Source organism: Colossoma macropomum, unplaced genomic scaffold, assembly GCF_904425465.1.
Source record: "Colossoma macropomum unplaced genomic scaffold, Colossoma_macropomum, whole genome shotgun sequence".
NCBI classification, from domain to species: domain Eukaryota; kingdom Metazoa; phylum Chordata; class Actinopteri; order Characiformes; family Serrasalmidae; genus Colossoma; species Colossoma macropomum.
Window position 1 is genome coordinate 18,430,249 of NW_023494808.1, and position 20,995 is coordinate 18,451,243.

At 39.4% G+C, this 20,995-nt stretch overlaps 1 protein-coding gene across 3 annotated transcripts in view; it reads right to left on the bottom strand.

Moving 5' to 3' along the window:
• LOC118798236 (E3 ubiquitin-protein ligase Midline-1-like) overlaps positions 1-20,995 on the bottom strand; it is a 70,981-nt gene that overhangs the window by 13,009 nt on the left and 36,977 nt on the right. For 2 of the 3 annotated variants that reach the window (XM_036557631.1, XM_036557630.1), the window contains exons 2-3: positions 13,326-14,082; positions 4,285-4,380 (exon numbers count right to left, since the gene is read on the bottom strand). In XM_036557631.1, coding sequence (XP_036413524.1) covers positions 4,285-4,380; positions 13,326-14,021 — 792 coding nt within the window. In that variant the 5' untranslated portion in view covers positions 14,022-14,082. Of the gene's footprint in view, positions 1-4,284; positions 4,381-13,325; positions 14,083-16,237; positions 16,493-20,995 lie in introns of those variants that run through there. The other variant, XM_036557632.1, reaches the window with a different exon arrangement.

A 20,995-nucleotide genomic window follows, 5' to 3' on the forward strand; every position in this document is an offset into this window, starting at 1 on the left:
TGTACACCAGACATGACCAAAAATAGGGTCAGTCTTGCGTTTGTTCCTTTTACATTTATTCAGCTGCAAGAGAATGTCATTGCAGTAAATGACTGTGTGTGACGGTGGCAAAACTGACAGGCAAAGAGGCTCCCGGTTAGCTCAGAACACACATACAAGTTTTGCGCATGTTTCCTCAGGCTGAAATTTCCCATGTCTTTAGTCTCTAAGCCAAGTCAAATTGAGACTAAATAAAGGAAGAGTCCCAGTCAACATACGAGTCAGTCAGCATGCGACTCAAGCAGGACCGTCTCGAGTCTCCCTCCCTGGTATTCAGTATTCAGAGTGTTCAAACTAGCTCTCCCCCTTCAGCTGGGTATGTCAGAGCAAGACAAAACAATAAACTATGCAGGACAGTGAACTGCAGACCACTGCCCTACAGTATTGTAACCTGTCTGTTGAAGTAACAGTACCATGTTTACATATGTGTTCATATGTACTCTCATGTAGAGTGTGCCCAATACGGTGAGAGGGAGACGTAGAGCATGACTCCAGTGAGTGCAATGCCCTTAGTGTGGCTGATGTGATGAAATAGTCCTCGACAGACCCATAAGTGATTCATTTAACCCTGCGGTGATGCAGCTTGGCGAAAGGCCACTTTGGGAAGGCAAAGAGAAAAAACACAGAATGGAGGAAGCCAAGAAGCTTGCTTTGTGATGTAAAATATTTAAAGACCAGCCTTAAATGCACATCTCTCTCCCATGTGCTGTTTCATATTCTCAGTGCTCAAGAAAGGTGTCCCAGCAACTCTTGCCCAAAATGTGCAAATTTACAATATTCGAGATGATTGTCTGGCCAGCATTCATGGGGCATTTAAAAAAAAACACTGTTCCATTCTTCTTCTCAGTTGTTTATTGCACAAATGCTTCTCACAGCATTGAAATTAGGGATGTGCAATGATATCAGAGTCATTTGGGCATTCACAGTTGTTTAGATTTGACCTATATTACAAAATGATATTTGATTATGTATTTATTGTACTGTACAAAGCATTCAGATGATGCAGGACTACTGCACTGAAATGTCTGCATTTTATTCACTTCTCAAGTTAGATATAGTCCAGTTTTACATTTTATAAATGCTATATATTGACAGTGGTGTATTCAGCAGATATGTACATGAAAAATATTGGATATCTGCATTGGCCTACAATTCCCATATCAGCACTTCCCTAACTGGGGGGAAAAAAGGGAGCTGCACACTACGAAAATAGGCAAGTCGCAAATGGTCTATCCTTATCATACTAACATATTTAAAAAGTCCAAAAATTCTCCAAAAAGTGGCCTGAAACAAGACTTGGCATTTTCACATTATTATGCACATGCACAAATAGCATTATATTATAAATTAAGACTGGAGACTGTCTTTGCAGACATTTCAGTGATATTCATCTGCATTTTGCTCTTTTGTATCATTTGTGCCACCTTAGCAGTGATGTACCCTAATTTGTATTGAGCTTTCCAAATCTAACTTTATGTTCTCCACTTTTTTCTGCAGTTTAACAATAATATTGAGTTTTCTCCCACTTACAGCTCAATTAATTGTGCATGGTCACATAACATGCTAAACCATGCATGATGCACACTCCAAGTCTGCACCGCAAGCTCTAAAAGGGCATGGGCGTATGCAAAAACGTCAGAACCAAACTCCAGTGACCCAAATACAACACGAAAAAAGAGGACAGGCTTTTCATCTTTGTGTTTACTTCCCTAAATGCATTATTTACACACACCCGATTTGCAGACACATTCTGTTTTCAGTTTTCTTCTAGACCTGAAACTCTTCTGGAGGCAAAGTCATAAGCACTTTTAGACAGGTGTGGTAAAGGCATTATACTCGTTTGATATGCATACTCTTAGACCAATTTCACTATTGTAGCTGAGCATTTGTGGAGTACATAGTATAGTGACATTGACCCTTAGTCATCAAAGTTGCCTATGGTCAAATCTGATGGTAAAAAAAATATCAAACAAATTTCACCAACGGTTTTGTTATTTATCAGTTTTAGCTTTAGCTTATCTTTACGATGTACAGCATAATAGTTTAAAAGCCTGAAAACAATGCTTGATTTGCAGTTCACTAACTGTAATCAGGATCATCTGTAACACCAGTAATAAGCTTTAAAATGAAAAATAATAATAATACTAATAATTTGAGCATGTGGCAGTCCAGTACTTATTTTCCATGCTGCAACTATTCCATATTTCATTTAAAGACATACTAACTGTGCTTTTGTTTTATGCTTGTCGCACTGCCCAAAAAAATAACAAATTAAACGCGTCAAATTCCGCCTACGAGTCAGCCATTGGCTCACAAGCTGCTGAATGATGTCATTTTATTGGCCCTCTGCCACAATATCTGCCTGAATTAGAATGTGCTTCATGTAAATATGTTAACGAGATGCTGGTAGGCACTTGATTTCATGCACTGAAGCTGATTCATCATTTGTGTTCAAATCTCCGCTTGTTTCCACGTTGTATGAAAGTTTCAACAGACACAAAGTAGTTCATACGTCAGTAAAGGCAGCCAAATCTGTGGTACTTGGATGAATAAGAGCCATTGTGAACTGTATGCTAATTCAGGACATAGTGTTCTCTGCATGCTATTCACAAATACAGTGGGTGTGAATTCAGTGGTCAGCGATCATCTTATGAAGGTTGTTACACTGATGCATAATCATAAATTTCAAAATGATCAGATAGGACACCGTTGGCTCTCTGGGTGTAAAATGATTTTTGTGTTGAGCTGCTAGCGAGCAATGAGGAGTGAAAGAGGAGGAGGGAGAGCCCGCTGCTCTATGAACATTTCACATCTCTCCACAAAGACAGCCCAGCTGAGATAAAACTAAAGATAAAGATAAATCTTTCTGCTTATAGAAAAAGTTTCTATTTTTTATAAACAAAAGTTGCTTGCTCACATAAAAAAAGACAAAAATCCAGTTCACTTCTGATTTCGTCAGTCCTGCACATTTCCAACAAAATAATCTCTTCCATCAAGATTAGTAAAGAAAAAATGCATAGTTCAACTAAGGGCCCTCCAAAGCAAGTGGAAATTGCATTTTATGCCTACTGTGAAAAGAGATTCAAGAACAAATTGAATCTGTTTTGGCTGATCCTCAAGATTTCAACACTGATATTAGTATCACTAAGTGGTATCATGCCATCTCTTCCCAAGTGCAAGTTTAAATAAAAGCAAATGGAAATCAACATCATGGGTATATCTGACAGTGTTGAAAAAGATGTAGCATTTATAACTAGTATTAGGAATAATTGGCAATTAATAATTAAGTAAACCACAGCACTGCTTTAGAGCAACCATAATGCATCTATCTGTCCATATGTCACTACATTTCACTTAAAATATGGTAAAGCATTCTTCCAGTCCATTTTTTTTGTTGGTAACAGATTAGTTGCAATCATAATATTTCTCAGAAAATGCCTCTTGAGCTACAGATAAGAATAATGTTTAAAGGAAAATGGAAAGTGACTTGATATCCAGTGATATCCAGGTTTAGTTTAATGGCTTTGTAATCTATGTCTAAAATTTGTTGGTTGCTGTGCACAAGAGCAGAAATGCTCTACAACTGTGGGTTTGTGGTCCTGTCCACTATAGCACTCTTCTATTTTTAAACTAGGACAGAGCACACACATTTGCACGCACACACACACACACACGCACATGCACAAACACACACACACGCACGCACACACGTACTCTCTTAAATAACAGACAGGGCTAATTTAACAGTTTGCTCACTCTAATTAAATAATTTGGACTCTATAATTCAATCATTCAAAATAAGTGAAAATTCAGTGCGTATAATGGAGCATCAATCATTAGACACTGGTCTTCATTTTTCAAATACATTTGAAAAATACATCTATACATCTAAATCTATACATTTTAGAGGATAATATTATTAAAACGAAATCTTCTAATTGCCAACCTGGTAACAGATTTGAAATGAAAACAGAACCTCAAGCAGTCAGGGATGTTTTTGTAAAGCCAGTGAACTTCACTGCACATACATACATCTCGTAATTTTAACATTACACAAATATTTTACTTGGAAAAAGATAAAAACAAACCAACAACAACAAAAAAAACTTCTGTTAGGAATACTACAGCCACAGTACACATTCTCTCTGGAGAGGCTGTATATTAGCATTGTAGCATTAGGCATTGAGTGTACATGCATTACACTTCCAGACTCCAAAATGAAGAGCAACAGCTGATACCACTCACCTCGACATGCTGGCAGGTTTGAATGAGCTTCCCCATCAGAGATTCCAGCTCGTTGTTCCTCTTGATCAAACTACTGAGGTTACAGTCCAATGTTTGCTGTGAAACAAGAGCAAAAATACTTCCTAAGCGACGTAAGAAGAAAGATAAAGCCTTAAGGGTAAGTAAATCATAAAACCGATAAAAACATATAACCCACCATACTTTTAAGTCTAAGAGAAAAACTTTGCAAAAAATTGCAGGTTTAAAAGCGTCTTTACCAAAGCAAAGAGCAAATAAACTGAACACGTTTAGAGACTTCCTGCCCCATTATTTCCTATACGAAGCCTTGTCACTTTCAGTTTTTGGAGGTTGAACCACTGACCTCGGGGCACTGTCTCTCTGTCCGATACCTCCTCATCGCGACCGCTTGTCTACAAGCTTAGATTCCGACAAACTCGACTGGAATAACCTCAACCGGGAATGAAGCTCTCTTGGAAAAAAAAATATATATATATAAATAACTCGACCCACTCGACCAGCAAATTGAGCATCAATAGCCCCTTTCTGACATCCCCTCTACCTATCAAGTGTCTTTTACGTAAGATGTCGAGATGCATTTTTTTTTCCTCCCTTGCCCAGAAACAAGGATGCTCTGTCTCCTTTATTTTTGCATGCCATCTTATTATTGCTCAATCGAGCATGTTGAGCCAAAATGGGATGTGGAGATTAAATTTGCCCAGTAGGTAAATATCGTGCCAAACAGACGCAGGCCAGTGATGTACCAGCTAATGGATGAGCCTTAGTGCTGGGATGACGCAAAAGGGCTTCGAGTTCTATAGCGAAGGCTTCATCAGTGATGCCAAATATAGATACTCTTATCAGGAAGGGATTTATTGCAAGGCATTAACATTGTATAGTGTCTTGAAAAAGCATGCTGAGAGGCAGATATAAGAATAGAACTCCATTTTAATTTCTGGGGTTCTCTTGTGGGGCAGTCATGACCAGTTCTCAGTGGGCAGATTATTATCCAAACTATCTAATTGCCCCAAATATCCATGAAATTATTCTGTAGTGTGTGATATTTGTTTCATCAAACACTATTTTAAGGACCTGAAAATACCCCTCTGCTGTAAGGCATGGTTTGTGAAAGAAAAGAGCAAGAGTGATTTTGTTGGATTTAAAGAAGGTGAAATTGAGTTTAGTTTAGTTAAAATGTACACTGATTTAATTAAGTACATAAGTTTCAATTTAATTATATACAGTACTATGTCAAAGTTAATTTTCAGTTCAAAATGGCTATTTAGTAAAGGTCATTTTACAGTGTTGGGAAATAAAAGCATGAAAACAGAAAATTGCACAAAAGCCTCAAACACTGAGTATAATATCAAATCTGTAAGTATTTGTCTGCTCTTTCTTTTGTGCATCCTAATGCTGTTCTAACTCTTCTATTCTTTCAATCTTAACACCAACAAGTTACAGCTTTGTCTCCCCAACAAAAGCTGTTCCCAAAGGTGGCACTGACATTATGCTGCACAAACTCAGCTTAGCTGCCTTACAAGTTTCTTTCTCATGAGGACTAAAAGAAATATTTTTGAGGAGATTTCCGAAACTAGTGTTATAAAAGTTAGTAAAAGATGCAGAGAAAATGAGATTCATAACAACCAGGACTTGGTAGACCACCAAAACTGTCTCCATCAGATAAACAGCACTTAAAGTTTTCATCTGTGAGAGATAGGAGAAAATCAAGCTCCACACTTGATTCAGAACTGACAAAATTCAAAGGTGTTTCTGTCCATCCTTCCACTGTGAGAGGACAACTCAGTGAGTTCTGAAAGGATGTGTAGCTGTCAAGAAGTCATTACTGAGAAAAGGACAGAAAAGATAATAAAATTTGTACTAAAACTAAACTATTTGTACTGAAACTGGGCATGTGAGATGTGGAGTAAGATTCTCTAGACTCTGTCAAAATTCATAATTGTGATTACTTGGATTGTTAGAAGCAGAAAAAAATTCTAATAAATCAACTCACTCGTCATTGTGAAACACACTTTTTTAGAAATATATCCAAATTCTAAAACCGATGCCTGCAACACATTCCACAAAAAACTTGTGAAGAGTTAATTTAAGACCAGAAACATTGTGAAATTTAAAAAAAAAAAACATCTTACACAGGTGATACAGTTATGTTTGGGTATAAAAGAGGAATCCAGGAAAGGCCAAGCCCTTTGAGCTAAGATGGGTCGACTCTTACGTTCCTTGGCCAGGGATTGCAAGGTTTTTAGGTATTTTACGCTCTCCAGTGCACACTATCATCAAAAGATTTAGGAAATATGGAGAAATCTCTGTGCATAAAGGGCAAGGGCCAAAACCACAAGTGAATGCCTGTGACCTTTGACCCCTCAGATGGCACTGCAAAAAATCAGAATGCTTCTGTAATGGATGTCAACACATGAGCTTGGGATGCTTTGATGTCACTGTATCCACAAATGCAAGTTAAGACTCTACTAGGCACAGTGGAAGCCATATGTCAACAACATCCAGAAATGCTGCCAACATTAACACATTGCTAATGCTGCATCGTTTACTTAAGGCAGCTAAGTAGAATTGTGGTTAAATTTAATGTTTGGGCACATTTTCTACTTCAGCAGCGGAATGCATTGTGTATGGATGGCAGCGTGTAAATCGAGTAGTCACTCCCAGCTCTGTACTCTGTAATGTATACTGAGGTTTCTTGTCCCATGCTAATCATAAATATTACAGACATCCTGTGTTAATATAACTTTACATCACCTCCCCGTGTAAAACTAACTCCGTCTGTACTTATGTAATGTCTATTTTCCTTAAACATTCACCTTCGCTCACTTTTAACATCCTACGCAGTCTGCCTTTTGCTGTTTTTCCAAAGGGCAATGGGACAGATCTCTCTTTTCCGACTGTGTCTATCCACTTTCCTCCCTCATAAGGCTGAATGCCATGTAGTGTTCTGCAATTTGTGTCTGAACCCCTAATACTACCCAGCTGTCTTTCTGTGAGATAAACACTATGATTATGTTTACTGTTTGAAACAAGTAGCTTTCAGCAATGTGTAGCACCTATGCTAGACAGAGAAACAAAGATGAGAGAATACAGTTTATAAAGCTATACATTTGCAAAAGGTGACCACTGAATAAACTGACACCTGATTGGCTTCTAAGTCAATGCCTAGAAACCACAATCACAGAAATACTATCTTACTATGATGATGTCTCAAGAGACGGTTCAGGAAGTGCCTGAAATGATGGTCATTGCATGTGTGTGTCCCTTAGGAAGGAAGCCTTTCTCCTAAACCTGAGATGGAGCTGAGCCAAATGGTTAGCAAAAGAGAGCTGTGCTCCAGTTTTAATTTTCCACTGTGTCCATTCTACTTTTCTTCTGCCTTTCACATGTCACACTCTAATGCGGCTTTACAGAGTTTCTAAAAAACAGTCTCTTTCACTTTAAAGGGTCCACATAATGGAAAAACACAGTTTCCTCACTTATTGAAATTAAAGATTTTGATGTAGTTTGTAAACTTTGTTTATGTTTCAGTTCACACTGTTCATTCCCCACTCCATACAGTCTTTATATGGAAACTAAACTACAAAAAATAGGCTGTTTACAGAAAATTATAGTTAATTTGATGAAGGTAACATATTGAGGGAATAAAGCATAAAATGCAGACTGTGCAAAAGTTATGGCACATTTTATTGTTTATATTCTCTTTTTTTCCCCAATATGTTAAAGCTGCTCTATGTAAGAATGAGAGACTGAGAAATAAACAACATGCTAAAATATGGTGTGCATGTGCTGCTGCGAGTCACCTTGTAAAGCCTGAAATAGTAATTTACAAGTCCGAGGTGTCGGTTTGGATTTCACAGGAGTCTTTCGGATCATGTCATACGCCTTCACATGTTAACGTCACACGCTCAGGCTTAAAAAGTAGGTTCCAGCTCGATGTTTAGGTCTCACACAAAAGCAGGATTATACTGATAAAGACATGATGACAACAGTAGATAATTCACATCTTCAGATATGTCCTTCACCAAGTTTTCACTGAAATCTTTTTCTTGGCCCAAAGCACACTCAACATTACACAATGTTCTTCTGCAGGATGTGTGCAATTACATGTTTCCACCAGAGAGGTCTCCAAATCCCCAAATCTTATTTTAGCTTTAATCTCAGCAGAAAATAATATTAATAAAAAATTAATAATTGTGCACTAAAATTTACAGAAAAATGCCACATTTAAGTTTGTTCCCTATAGAGTAGTGTTTACCAACCCTCCCACTGGAGATCTGCTTGCCTGTAATTTAGTTCTAACCTACATCTAAATTGCTACCTCATTCTTACCCAATGCGTGTGATCCACACAATCTAGAACATCTGAAGAAATTAATTAGCTGGAGCAGGTGTGGCAGACTGTGGTTGGAATTAGTCTCTGCAGAAAGGTAGATCTCCAGGACCAGGGTTGATGACCACTACTGAGGATATGTTAACTTATTTTACCTTAGAAAATCAACAAACCAGGTAATTTGACCAGGGGTGTTCAAACTTTTGCATATGACTGTGTATCCACCTATTCAGCCTACAGCATTTAATCCCATCCATACTGAAAATTATAAGGAGTGTTTCAGCCCAGACTACTTTCTGAATAAAGGGCAGCCAAACAGAGCTGAGCTCATTTGCACAGGGTTTCGAAGGCAAGGCACAGTAACAAAAACAGTCTGTTTAATTCTAAGGTACGAAGAGAAATTGGAAATGTAAGGTAAAACTGAATTATGACATAATTAGTACAAGAAAAATGTAGGATATGGGCCTTTTGAAAAGCCTAATTTATATCAGTCAAATTGAAAAAGGCAAACTTTTATATTAAGCCATTTTCATTCCTTTGGTTTCAGTTTAATTCAATGCAGAGATCTAAAATGATAGGCCAGTGTACTGTGGTGATTTAATACAGATGACTTTTGTCTTCATCCTGCCTTCTGGTTATGATGGCTATATCTCATTACAAGACATACATAGTCCCAGTCCAAATGTTGAAAATAGCAGTTCTGGCAACTACAGTTTATCCAGTTAACTGATTTTAATAAGTTCCAGCTCTTTGTTTAAACATGTCCAAGCAAAGAGCAAATATGCTCGAACACATTCTTTATTACATTAGTTCTCATGCAGTCAATGGAACTACTGGATTTAAGTAAACTCTTGGAGGTTCTTGTGTAACTAAAACAAATCGTCAGTGGTTATTTAAGGTTTGGCGCATCTGTGGTATCTGACCTAAGCCCTTAGACCACCAAGAAAAGACCACTCTATTTTTGGCAGTTTCCTTTTGGTTTCCTCCCCTTTCAAACTGCATTGTAATCCAGTCTCAACAAAGCAAGGACGAGTCTGGGCAGGGTGTGTTTGTGTATATTTGTGACTGGAGAAGGGAAGATGGCAGTGAATGATAGGTTCAGTTGTGCTACTTTCAGTTGTGTAAAATAGTAAGAAGGTCAGAAGTTGTAAGAACGTCTGTGGTCAATGAAATCACATTCATATGAGTACAACATTTAATGCAATGTTTTAATGTAAATACAAATATGATGTTTTTGTAGTATATTTTGCAAAGTTATCAGCAACCAGTTTTACTGATTTATTCTACTTCATTAACTTTCATGCTAATGTTATTAAAATTGTAGTGGTCGAACATTTGTGGAAAAGTTGTTTGATTTTGTTGAAAGAATAAATCTGGCTTATTGTGTCTTTGGAAGAAAAGGCCTTATAAAGCTGAGGCCTGACATTTTCACCATGACAACACTGTCATACCGAGCAGAGGGTTATTCAAAATGCAAGAGGCCAGAGTTGATAGAGCTTGTAGTTCTATTTTTGTTTTTCCAAAGCACTGAATAATTTACAAAGAAATGAATAATGATAAAATCTGCAGTGCTCAGAACTTTGTTTTAAGAGCACAGACACACTCATCTACATGTCTTACAAGTGTATTTCAAAACATATTATTTTCCAAACATTATTCAGCAATTTGAGGTTTGAGAATAAACATCAGTAACAACAGAAATGTGTCTAACCTGTTGTTCACATGTTCACGAGACATAGTCAGAGCTAGTTTCCCTGAATGTATTCAGCTTTCACTGTGGCAATTCTGTCTAATCCCATTGATAGTTTTGGGGGTCAGAGCGGATTACAGGGTCTTAACCCTCCACTCTCTCTAGGGAAGAAAAAAAAAGAAGCTCTCACCAGATGGCTGTTCACACGTCCAGAGCCCTGACAGGTGTCCTAAATGCCTGGACAATTACTGTGAGAATGTGTCTAGAGGTTAAAGTTGTATGAATAAGCAGCTAAAATACCCTGAACATCTTTTGAATACCTCTGATCTGAGGCACCATAAGTGCTCTTGAAAATTTCAGAAAGTTTCCAAAAATGTTCAGTGCATTTTTTTATATACAGTGGGCTCGTAGATCTGAGACTGTTACTACAACCATGCTTCTAATTTGCACCTTTTCTAATTTCATACAATGTTTGTTTTTCATTACAAATTATATTGTCAACATAACTGAGTGAAAAGTGGAAGCCTTGAAATTTTGATGTGAATTTTAGAGTTTCTTAGTGTTAATGACACATCACTTCACAAGTTTGGGTACAAGCCTCTGAAGAGAGGATCAAATCCACCTGAGAGCTTATAAGAAACAAACACTCAATGGACTCTCAGTAACATGTGAAAAACATATGAGGGTTAGGATTAGGTTTTGGGTCGAGGTTAAGGTCAGGGTTAGGATTAGGGCCAGCGTTTGGGTTAGGTATTCGGTAATGGAAGTAATATATTAACAATGCATCTACTTAATGTAAGTAATGTATCAACAGAACATCAAGATGTTTACTTCAGTGTATTCAGATGCTACACTGCTGCTACTTCACTGACATGTTGTTAATGTGTTACTGATAATCTGTTAAGCGTTTAATCATCTACAAAGTACCACCCCAAATAAATTGTTACCTGCATTTTTCTATTACTTAGCCATCCGAGTGTTTAAATATGACTTATCACAACAGTAAAAGTAATAAATAGATAGTAATAAATAGTAATAAGTCATAAATAAAATATGTCTAGAGACCTTTGGGGTTTAACATTCACTGCAAAAAAAATCGAGAGTTGAGGACACTGTTTGAGCAGTAACTGTTCAAGCAGTTACTCCAGCCTGCAGTATTGAATCAGTAAGCCCAGCTCCATTTAGTGATCCAGGAGGGGAGGGTGAGCACCAGCCCCATTTCCCAGTAGGGCTGCCCACTAACACAGCTATGCTCAATTAAGCACTCTCACTATGGGGAGAGCAATTAGAACTGCTTAACCTGAAACACTGAGGGGTGTTTCAGCTTCCTTTTTTTCTAATGAGGCTGGGAGGTGGGCCATTTCATCTTGAGCAGAAATAGTGGAAAATTAAGCCCTTGGGCTTTTGTACTCATGCAATTTATACCTTACTACCCCAATTAATAAGCATAACGATGACTAATTGACTCCACATTAACATGATTATGATTTTAGCTCTTTGTTGATTTACTATTAACAAATTGGAACATATCCACAGCACCTCCAGCAGTTAAGGTCTGCCGCAACATTGACATCATTTGGTGGCGTTAAAATAAGAGGATATTGATCCTTTCTACACCAACATACACCAATTCTCAAACCAGGCTTTTTTCTTCTTCATAATTTCAGGAACAAAGCATACAAAAGTATGCTCTATAATCTGACAGTGTGCTTCTGGGAACTACTTCTCTGCCCATTTTAATCTGCTTCAGCTGGGGATGCTAAACATCTGGCCAACACAGACATTTTGAGTGCTCTCTCTCTCACTGGGGTTTAAGTGCTGGGCTTATCCATCCTTAGATGGCTCTGTTCTGGCCTGGGGCAGCAAGCACTGCACAAAGCAGTAGCCCGGTTATCAGTGTTGACACTCTGTCACTTTTCATTTTCCAAAAATATCAGTTTCTGTGGGTGTTCTTGCAGACATTCCGAAATATAAGGCTGAACAAAACTTTTTGTGGCAAATGCATTGTTGGACGATGCCCTGTCAGCGGATGCTATAGGACACGACTGCTTAAACAAGCCGAAAAATAATTCAGTAAAGTGAGTGACTCTGCAGTTATCCTGACAAAATGTCATGTACTGACTCCTGTAATTTTATTCTTTTGGAGATAAAAGGTTTTATTCCAATAGCAACAATATTTGAATATATTGTCACTGTCATAAGTAAAACCTTGTATCTCTGAACTGGTTATGTAATGGTGATAAACATGAATGACACTGAATGGCATTTTTTGAAAATCGCCAAAATTTCCAAACCATTTTGTAATGTGTCCGTTCCAAGCTAACTACCACTCCAGTGCATTGAAATGATGTTGCATGGCAGTAAGTCTACTATTAAACCAACACCAACTACTCAAACTATAGCCTACTACTGCCAAAGCAACTAAACTACCACACTTGACAAAGCTCGAAGTTACACATTGGTAAGGTTGTAAGTTCGGTGTGCAGCAGCGAAATATTTGTATTTCGACTCTCTACTGACCTCGTAATTCAGGGGATCTAGTGATAATCGCGGACTAAACGTATCTGTATTTTTGATTTCCAAAAATGCCGTTCACTTGTCTCACTGACACATTTGCTTAGACCCATTGTTTCTAATACAACTACAGAACATGTCAGAGGTGTATTGTAATGGAGAGCCATCATTCAAATGGTTTAAAGAAATAAAAACAGGGAAAAATGAAGTGAAGTTTGGAGGTATAAAAATAAAACTCGAGATCATCTTATGATGGCAACAATATATCTACAGATTTTCAAATCTTAATCCCACTAATAAGATGCTAAGATCGAGATGCTCGACACACCTTAAGCTTTTTGTAACGCTCACTCAGTACTGCCACTTGGTGGTCACAGTGGTGGCCCCCCGGTTTGCACAGGGAGCAGTACAGGTAAATATACATTTGCACATTACTAATCCCAGTTCAACCAAAAGCTCTCATTCAGAATTAAGAAGATTTTCGATGTACCTTCAGTTTCTCATAGCGGTCACTCAGTGCTGCCACTTGGTGGTCGCGGTGGCGGCCCACCAGCTTGCAAAGGGAGCAGATGAGCTGCTCATCTGTCACGCAGTACATGTTCACCTTCTCCTCCTCATGCTCCAAGCACTGCAGCCCTCGGAGGTGCGAGTCCGGCAGGGGCTCAATGAGGCGGTGCCCCGTGAAGGGTTTCTTGTTGGGGTGCGTGGCACGCAGGCACTCCTCACAATATGACACCTCGCAGGTGACGCAGGTCTTCACAGCATCCTGTGGTGGGTCCTGCTCACAGAACTGGCACTGCACCAGTTCGGGGGAGGGAGTGGTGGTCATGGCGGCGAGAGAAGCAGGCGGAGGACGTCCCTCGTCGCCTGGCGAGTTGGGCCCACTGGTGGGCAGAAGCAGCGTGGTGGCAGACGACGCCCTCTGGATGCGGTCGATGATGTTCTGCAGGGTGACGTTGCGCTTGAGTCCGTCCAGGCCACGCTGTGGGCTCAGGGCAATGACATAGCGGCAGGTAGGGCACTGGAAGGCGCCGATGGACTCTACGGGCTCGCTGGAGGCGCAATGAGAGAGCAGGACGCGTCGGGCACAGTTGAAGCACAGGCTGTGGGCGCAGGGCAGCAGCAGCGGGTCCTCGAAGAGCTCCAGGCAGATTGGGCAGGTCAGCTCCGACTCCAATGCGTCCATCCTTTCAGGCGGAGCGAAGCGGGGAGGGCGTCAGCGAAATCCAGGGAAGCCGGGCAGCTATCTGAAAAGGGGGGTACACAGAGAGGGCATGAAGAAATTAGGTTAAACTGGCTTGGGTGTTGTCATACAGAATTGGAAAAAGACACAAATGACACAACAGCGGGGAGCCTGTGAATGTTCACACTATGATGTGTTGGAAATTGACAAGCCCAACACATTTTCATTGTCCCATTGTCCTCCATTATTATGGACTATTATCCTAATTGAGTTACAATGTGTCTTAAATAGGCTAACTTGTAGGTTCATAGTGAGGTTAGAAAAAGGAGAAATGGTTAAACTCAAAACCTCTTTTTCAGATGTTTTCTTGGGCAGTAACTCATCATATTGTTATTGAAATTCTTATTTCACTTTGATATGATTATATATATTACTGTACATAAGATCCATATACAGCAATAACTTATGCATTGTGGACTTAAATATTACAAACTATTTGTCAACAGGTATTTTTAAATGTTTGGTTCAATATCTATGAATATATCCATACAAAAATTCAAACACAACACTTTTTACTGAAAAGATTTTCCTGAAATCTGGCGCAAAACAAGAAGGTTCATAAAGAGAGTGACAAATTGCCTGTAGCAGGAAATGGTCCTGGAACTGCTGAGCAAAACCATGAGCTGTATTTATTTTGTTCAGTATATTTGCATTCATTTTTTGTCAAGTAGCTTGCCTTGAGATTTGATTTCAACTTTGGAAATATGAATTCTGCATACTAATTTTTCTGAATACTATTTTTTCTGATTTTTTTCATGTCACACAGCTTTCTCAGTCATTGTAATATGTTCTGCCGCTCCATTCATTCTTCTGGACACATCAAAACCTTTTTCTTTTTCATTCACAAGTTTAACAAGACTAGTGTATTAGAATCCTTTTATACGTTCATCTGAAACCAAACTGGTTTTATAGTATTGAAAGCATTCCACACTTTCGAAAAGTGTTTCCAAACTTTTGAACAATAATGTACGTAATTGTATTCATCAGCTGCAAACTTTTCAAAGATCGTTTCAGCATTTCAAGATGGCTTTTACTGGTCCATACGTACAATCTACAGCACAATACATGTCAGGCACTTCCTTAACAAGCCAAAACGTGGTTCTTATCTAACCGTTATGTTTCCTCTCCTGACCAGCCAAACAGTAGCTCCTTTGTCTCAGGGGCATCTGTTGCTTTCCATAATTGACACATTCACACCCCCCACTCCAGTGCTCCATATCTACCACATACCAAAGCCTTGACCTCTACATAAACTCTCTGCTTTCCTAGGTATCAGGAAAAATATCATCAAGCTACTGTCTGACTCACCATTACTGGAGCTTAGCAGGTTCCCATTGTGTGTCTGACACCGAATTTCATTTCACTCACTATGTACAGATCTAATTTAGTCTGGAGAAATAAGCGCTGTTAGTTTGGACTTTCGTGTAATTGCTTCAGATATACAGTCTTTTACTTTTTATTATTTTTTTCTATAAATATGTATGAAAAGGATTCAGTTAGAATCCTTGGAGAACAGAGACTGATGCCATTGTTTATGGTGTTTTAGAGGCTAAGCTAGCGTCACTGACCTACATCCCAATAGGGATGCTTTGCTGCCCTCACTGCTCACGTTTGCTCTTAAACTCGAAAATACATCATCTCAACAAACCCAATGCCTGTAAGGACCTTAAGTGCATAAGTGCTTAGATTATACTGAATTTTAAAATTATATTTAGATGGTATTAATTTCTATATTATCAATCCATCAGCAGTTTAGAAAGAAACAGAATCTAAATACATAGATTATATTGCATTTTAGTATAATCACTCTGTTGCAGAACACTGTTCACTTCACTTTAAATGTACTTTCAGCAATGCAATGCAATGAACCTCAGTCTGATGATAAATATACACTGAATACATACATTCCACGTATGCTAAATTACATTCTCACAACTTGTAAACATGCCTTCCCAGACAAAAAGAATGTTGCATAAAAACTGCAGCCGTAACATTAGCAGTCAGGAGTGTGCAGTCATAAGTCATCTCCACCTAATGGCACTCGGAAGAAATTATTTACTCTCTGCCCTCCGTGCACATACACACACGCACACACATCACTGGACGCTCATAAACACACACACACACATCTTTCACATGTGTTTTCGCCAGTTACCCACCGATGGATTTCGCCCCAGACCACACAGTGGAGACATCTCTCTTGATGATAAAGACCAACGACCCGAATCGAGAAAGCGACGAGAGTCTCATGCCTCATGTAGACAGCCTCATCTGGGGCAACTTAACAGCCTGCATCATTCCGGCTCACCCTCCTCCATCCCTCCTCCCTCAGTTTCCCCTTCTGACTCCTTCTCCTGGTGGCTTAGGGTCCGGCAAAGCGGGACGCTAGTTGTGACTAACGTCTGTGTCGGCCTGTCGCTCGTTCCACGCTGAACCTGACAATTCCAGGAAAGTCAGTTTCCTCCACCCTGCAGCTCGTGTGAACCGGAGAGGGGGCGGGGGCAGGGGGGACAGGGGAGTTAGGACAAAGCTGTAGAGCGCAAACAGCCGCGAGTGTGTCCCAGCGCGGAAAGTGGTGCGATCACAAACGATTCAGCTTGTCTTTGGAAATCCGAAGTCCGAAAGTGAAGAACGGAGGGAGGATGAAAGAGTTGCCCGGTGCCCATTGTGTGCGAATGAGGGAGAGAGAGGAAAAAACAGCAGGGATCCGTGTTGGCATGCACACAGACACACACACACACATACACACACATATACACACACACACACAAATGTGAGCGGCTTTCCTGTGTTGGGGGATTTCGCAGAACGCCAGGGAAATGGGAGTTTGAAGAGGCACTGTGGACAATAGTGTGGAACTACAGTGAGCAGAAGAATCAGCTCAGCAGTCACATATTGAACTTTTGTGCTTGTGCTGATTTGTCATTACTTTTTTGACTACTTTTACTGTTTGTCTGTATTTGGTATTTTTTTTTAGCCATTTGAATGCTCTTGTGCCTTTGCTAGGAATGCACCGACCCCACTTTCTCTCCCGATAGATGCAGTTATTTTACTCCCAATACCAATACGGACACTGAAATCTTGAGTATCGGCCAATACTGATAGCAGTTCAGTACTCTAGTACTAGTTTTAAAAAGGGCTGTTTTAAATTGAAGCATTGTTGGCTTGACAAATTTCACAAGACAATTACATGTGTTTATTGATCAGTGTTCGCTCATTACACCATGCGTTGGGCAATACATTGTACAGCCATTGGGAATCCCTGTAGTGTCAGTCAATCCTGACTGCTAGCTTTCCCATCTATCCATTGAGTAATCCATTCTCTGCATTGTAATGAAGGCAGTTCTACAATTATATTGCTTTCAAAGCTATTTGGATTCGTAGCAGTAATGATGTAATGAATCCGTGTGTATTCTCCAGTTAGAAGAGAAAAACATCAAAACAGCCCACAAAATCCATGCAGTTTTACTTTGGGTGTGTTCAATTTGCCTTCACTAGCTGGCCGCTTTTTACATAGTGGCATGGGTAGAGAAACTGCTATACTGTATACTACCACGTAAAGCCTCCTTACTTAAATTGTTGCATAGTTTATCAACAACTCAAATAAAAATGCCACCAAAGAAGCTGTTGTACCTGTTCATGCTCAGCATAAATATTCACTTGTGTATTTAGAATTATTACTATTGACTATTGTTAAAATATGATACGACTTTGCCAACTGAGCTGGAGCTTTCGAGCGGCACTAGCAGTGCACACCAGATCGCGAGATGCTTTAAATTGAGTGGGAGCCACATCCACCTGGCATAATCAGTATATGTGCCCTGAAATGCTGAAATACACTCATTTTCAAACTTTACGTCCAACTTAAAGATACGTCATCAGAAGAGGGGTTTTCCTAGTTTTTAGACTGTAATATCTCACTCTGTGGGGGGCAAGTAGGTATGTATACAGTATATGTAGCTGAAGTGTCCCTTTAAGATACTGTACTTAAACTGCTCAAACTCTCTTCTGCCTACAGGAAGAAATGCATAGCCAACAACATGACTTGCACATAACCGCAGCTTTTTTATTACTCAGTTGAAGGGTTTTTAAAAGTGAAAGTTTCCGTATTAAATGCTTTGAAGATGGCCATCTATTTATTGAAAAATGGTTGATAGGCTCATCCCTATGCAACTTGATCTCATGTTAACATTGGCTTCTGGTTATGTGGCTACTTTTATCATGTGATGTTATCATGTGGTTAACATTGTGACCTACTTTGCTTTGTTTTTTGGCTCTACTGGCAGTTCTGTTTCAGGCTAGATTCTAGATTTGTAACATTCAGAACTGATTCATTCTTTTATATATAGATATATATCCAAAATATGTGTGTGTGTGTGTGTGTGTGTGTGTGTGTATATATATATATATATATATACACACACACACATACACTCCAGCATCCAATCCTGATCTTGATTTTTGATGCCATTTTTACTTTTTAAATCTGTACGCTCTGTAAATTCTGTACAGTAACATGAGGATGCCTAACTATAAAAGACAAACAATAAATATAACAAGTAAAAGAGGTGTGTGACACAAGAAGCTACTGGATAAATTGCTGTTACAATTTTATAAAGACCCTGACAAGTGTGAAATAGTATCAAATCTGGATTGGTCACATTTGGCTGATGCCTGATCCATTTAAGAAGATCAGTATCAGCACCAGTAGTGATCTAATATATCAGGTGGGCGTATCTAGTCTTTGTTCTTATATTAAATCTCATGTAGACGTGGCACATATGACATTACCTTCTTTAGAGCCATAAAAGCCTCTTACCTTATTTAGCAAATCATTATTTTTATTGCTATTAGATAAGTAGATGCTTTCAGCAATGCAGAAAATGTTCTTTTTAAGAAAATAGAAAGAGTACACCGCATGATGACTCACTTCTCTAGAGGCATCCCTCTGGCTAAATACTGCATGATGCTTTTTAGCCACGTCTACTGCAAACATATGCCCTGTAAATTTGCCTGCGTGACCTTAGCTCAACTTGTACGCAGTGTTTTGACCAAACCCTGTACTTTTGTAATTGAGTCCATTCCGGTAACTGATGCCGGTTGAATGGAGGTGGGAAATATGGGGCTCTGACCTTGTATTGTAATTTAAAACTTGGTTCTAGTCAGGCAATTCTTTGTCACTCGTCCTAACCCTGCATTCTAAGATTATTTTACACTTTTGATGTTTGTACAAATGGACTCACGCAAGGTGAGTCGATGGGAAAAATGTTTAGACAAACAGCAAAAAAATCTTGTCACGCTAAATGATTTTACTCTACAGACAAAAAGCAGCAAAACAGAACAAGCCCGGTTACCATTCGTCAGCATTTGATACATGTACACTAGGAGGCGCTAACCTTTCCAAAGGGCCATGCAGAGGCTCTGTGGATGAACTGCATTTGACCCTTTTCTCCAGGATCAAATGAATGCCATACACGTTTTTCTGCATGCTTGTTGACATGTCCGCCCGAGCGGGAGAATCAGGGGTTCCGAGGGACACTTGGTGATGTGGAGGGTCTAACTTTGAGATAGAGCTGGCTGGCTATCACTCCCGAAGGGAGAGTGAGAAAAAAGGATAGGTGACGTCTGCAGAGTCGATATTTAGTTGGGTTCAGAGAACAGGCCACTAGAGCCAGGTTGAAAAGAATTAATGCTCACTTAAAGCCCCTGAATGATGGTGAATGAAAAACAAAATCTGTCTAAAATATGAATAGCGGTATGTGGTGAATGTCAAGCTTTTGTACATAATCCCATAATTATCAAACTAAACAGAAAGATATCCCGCACTCAAAAACATGCAACATGGAGACAGGTTAACAGCCCCACACACCTCAGCATAGCTCTGGTAATACTAAATATACTCCACTAATGCAAGTTAAGAGTATAGAAATCTGAGGGAGTGCATGTTGTGGTGTGTGGAGCTATTAGCCTGCTAACTAAACTACTTTTGCTTCGCTATACTGTTCTGTTAGCACTAGGTAGTGCTGCCTTAGCTAGTATGCCATCAGCTTCACACATCACAGCACAACTTCATTTCCAGCTGATGCTCCACTGGCTTAAGTTTAGAGGATGAAGATTCAAATCTGACTGATGCTGGAGTGACACCACAAAGTTTTGTGCTGGGTTGGGCCATTAGCCTGTTAGCTAAGCTGGTGTTAATGTCATCAGTGATACAAAAGTCATGCAAAAGTAAACTTAATTACATCGGATAATTATGTACTCGTGGCAGTATAGGATATTTCCAAGCCTCATCATACCTTGCACAAAATATGTGCAGAACTTTCGGCAAGCTGTAAACAGATGTGCTAAATCCTAGGCTCGCTAACAACAAATATGTTCCCAACAGAACGTTAAACTGAGGTGGTTTTGTTTTAAATTATCCTTCTACCGTAGAAGGATGGGAGGACGATATGAAGAAGTGGCGAGTTACATGTGGAAGTATTTTTAAGTAATTGTGGAATAAGTGACAGAGATGCTATAAATAACCTGAAAAGCTCAGAGGCATACCAGTATTGTTGTAGCAATACGTTTGGCGGGTTCTAGTGAAAACTTTTTCCTTAAAAGCAGACACTGAGCCTGATGAGAGCCTCAAAGTCCATACCATCATGATTGGGTGGTCACTGCAGAGACAAGAGAGGTTCACACAGCAGGACGCCCGCGCATTGCAGGACTCAGGAGGTCAGGCAGTCATGCTGCTGCTGTTCTTTGGAAGTTTAGCTGCCAAAGTAGATTGTTCATTAAGTAAGATTAAATCACTTTAGTCACTTTGAATTGTAACAGAGCAATTCCAAATCATGTTTATTGGCAGAACCATCGAATTTATGATTATTGGATGTATGCAGCAGGCGTAGTAAATAGGCTAGAGTGGGTAATGTAAA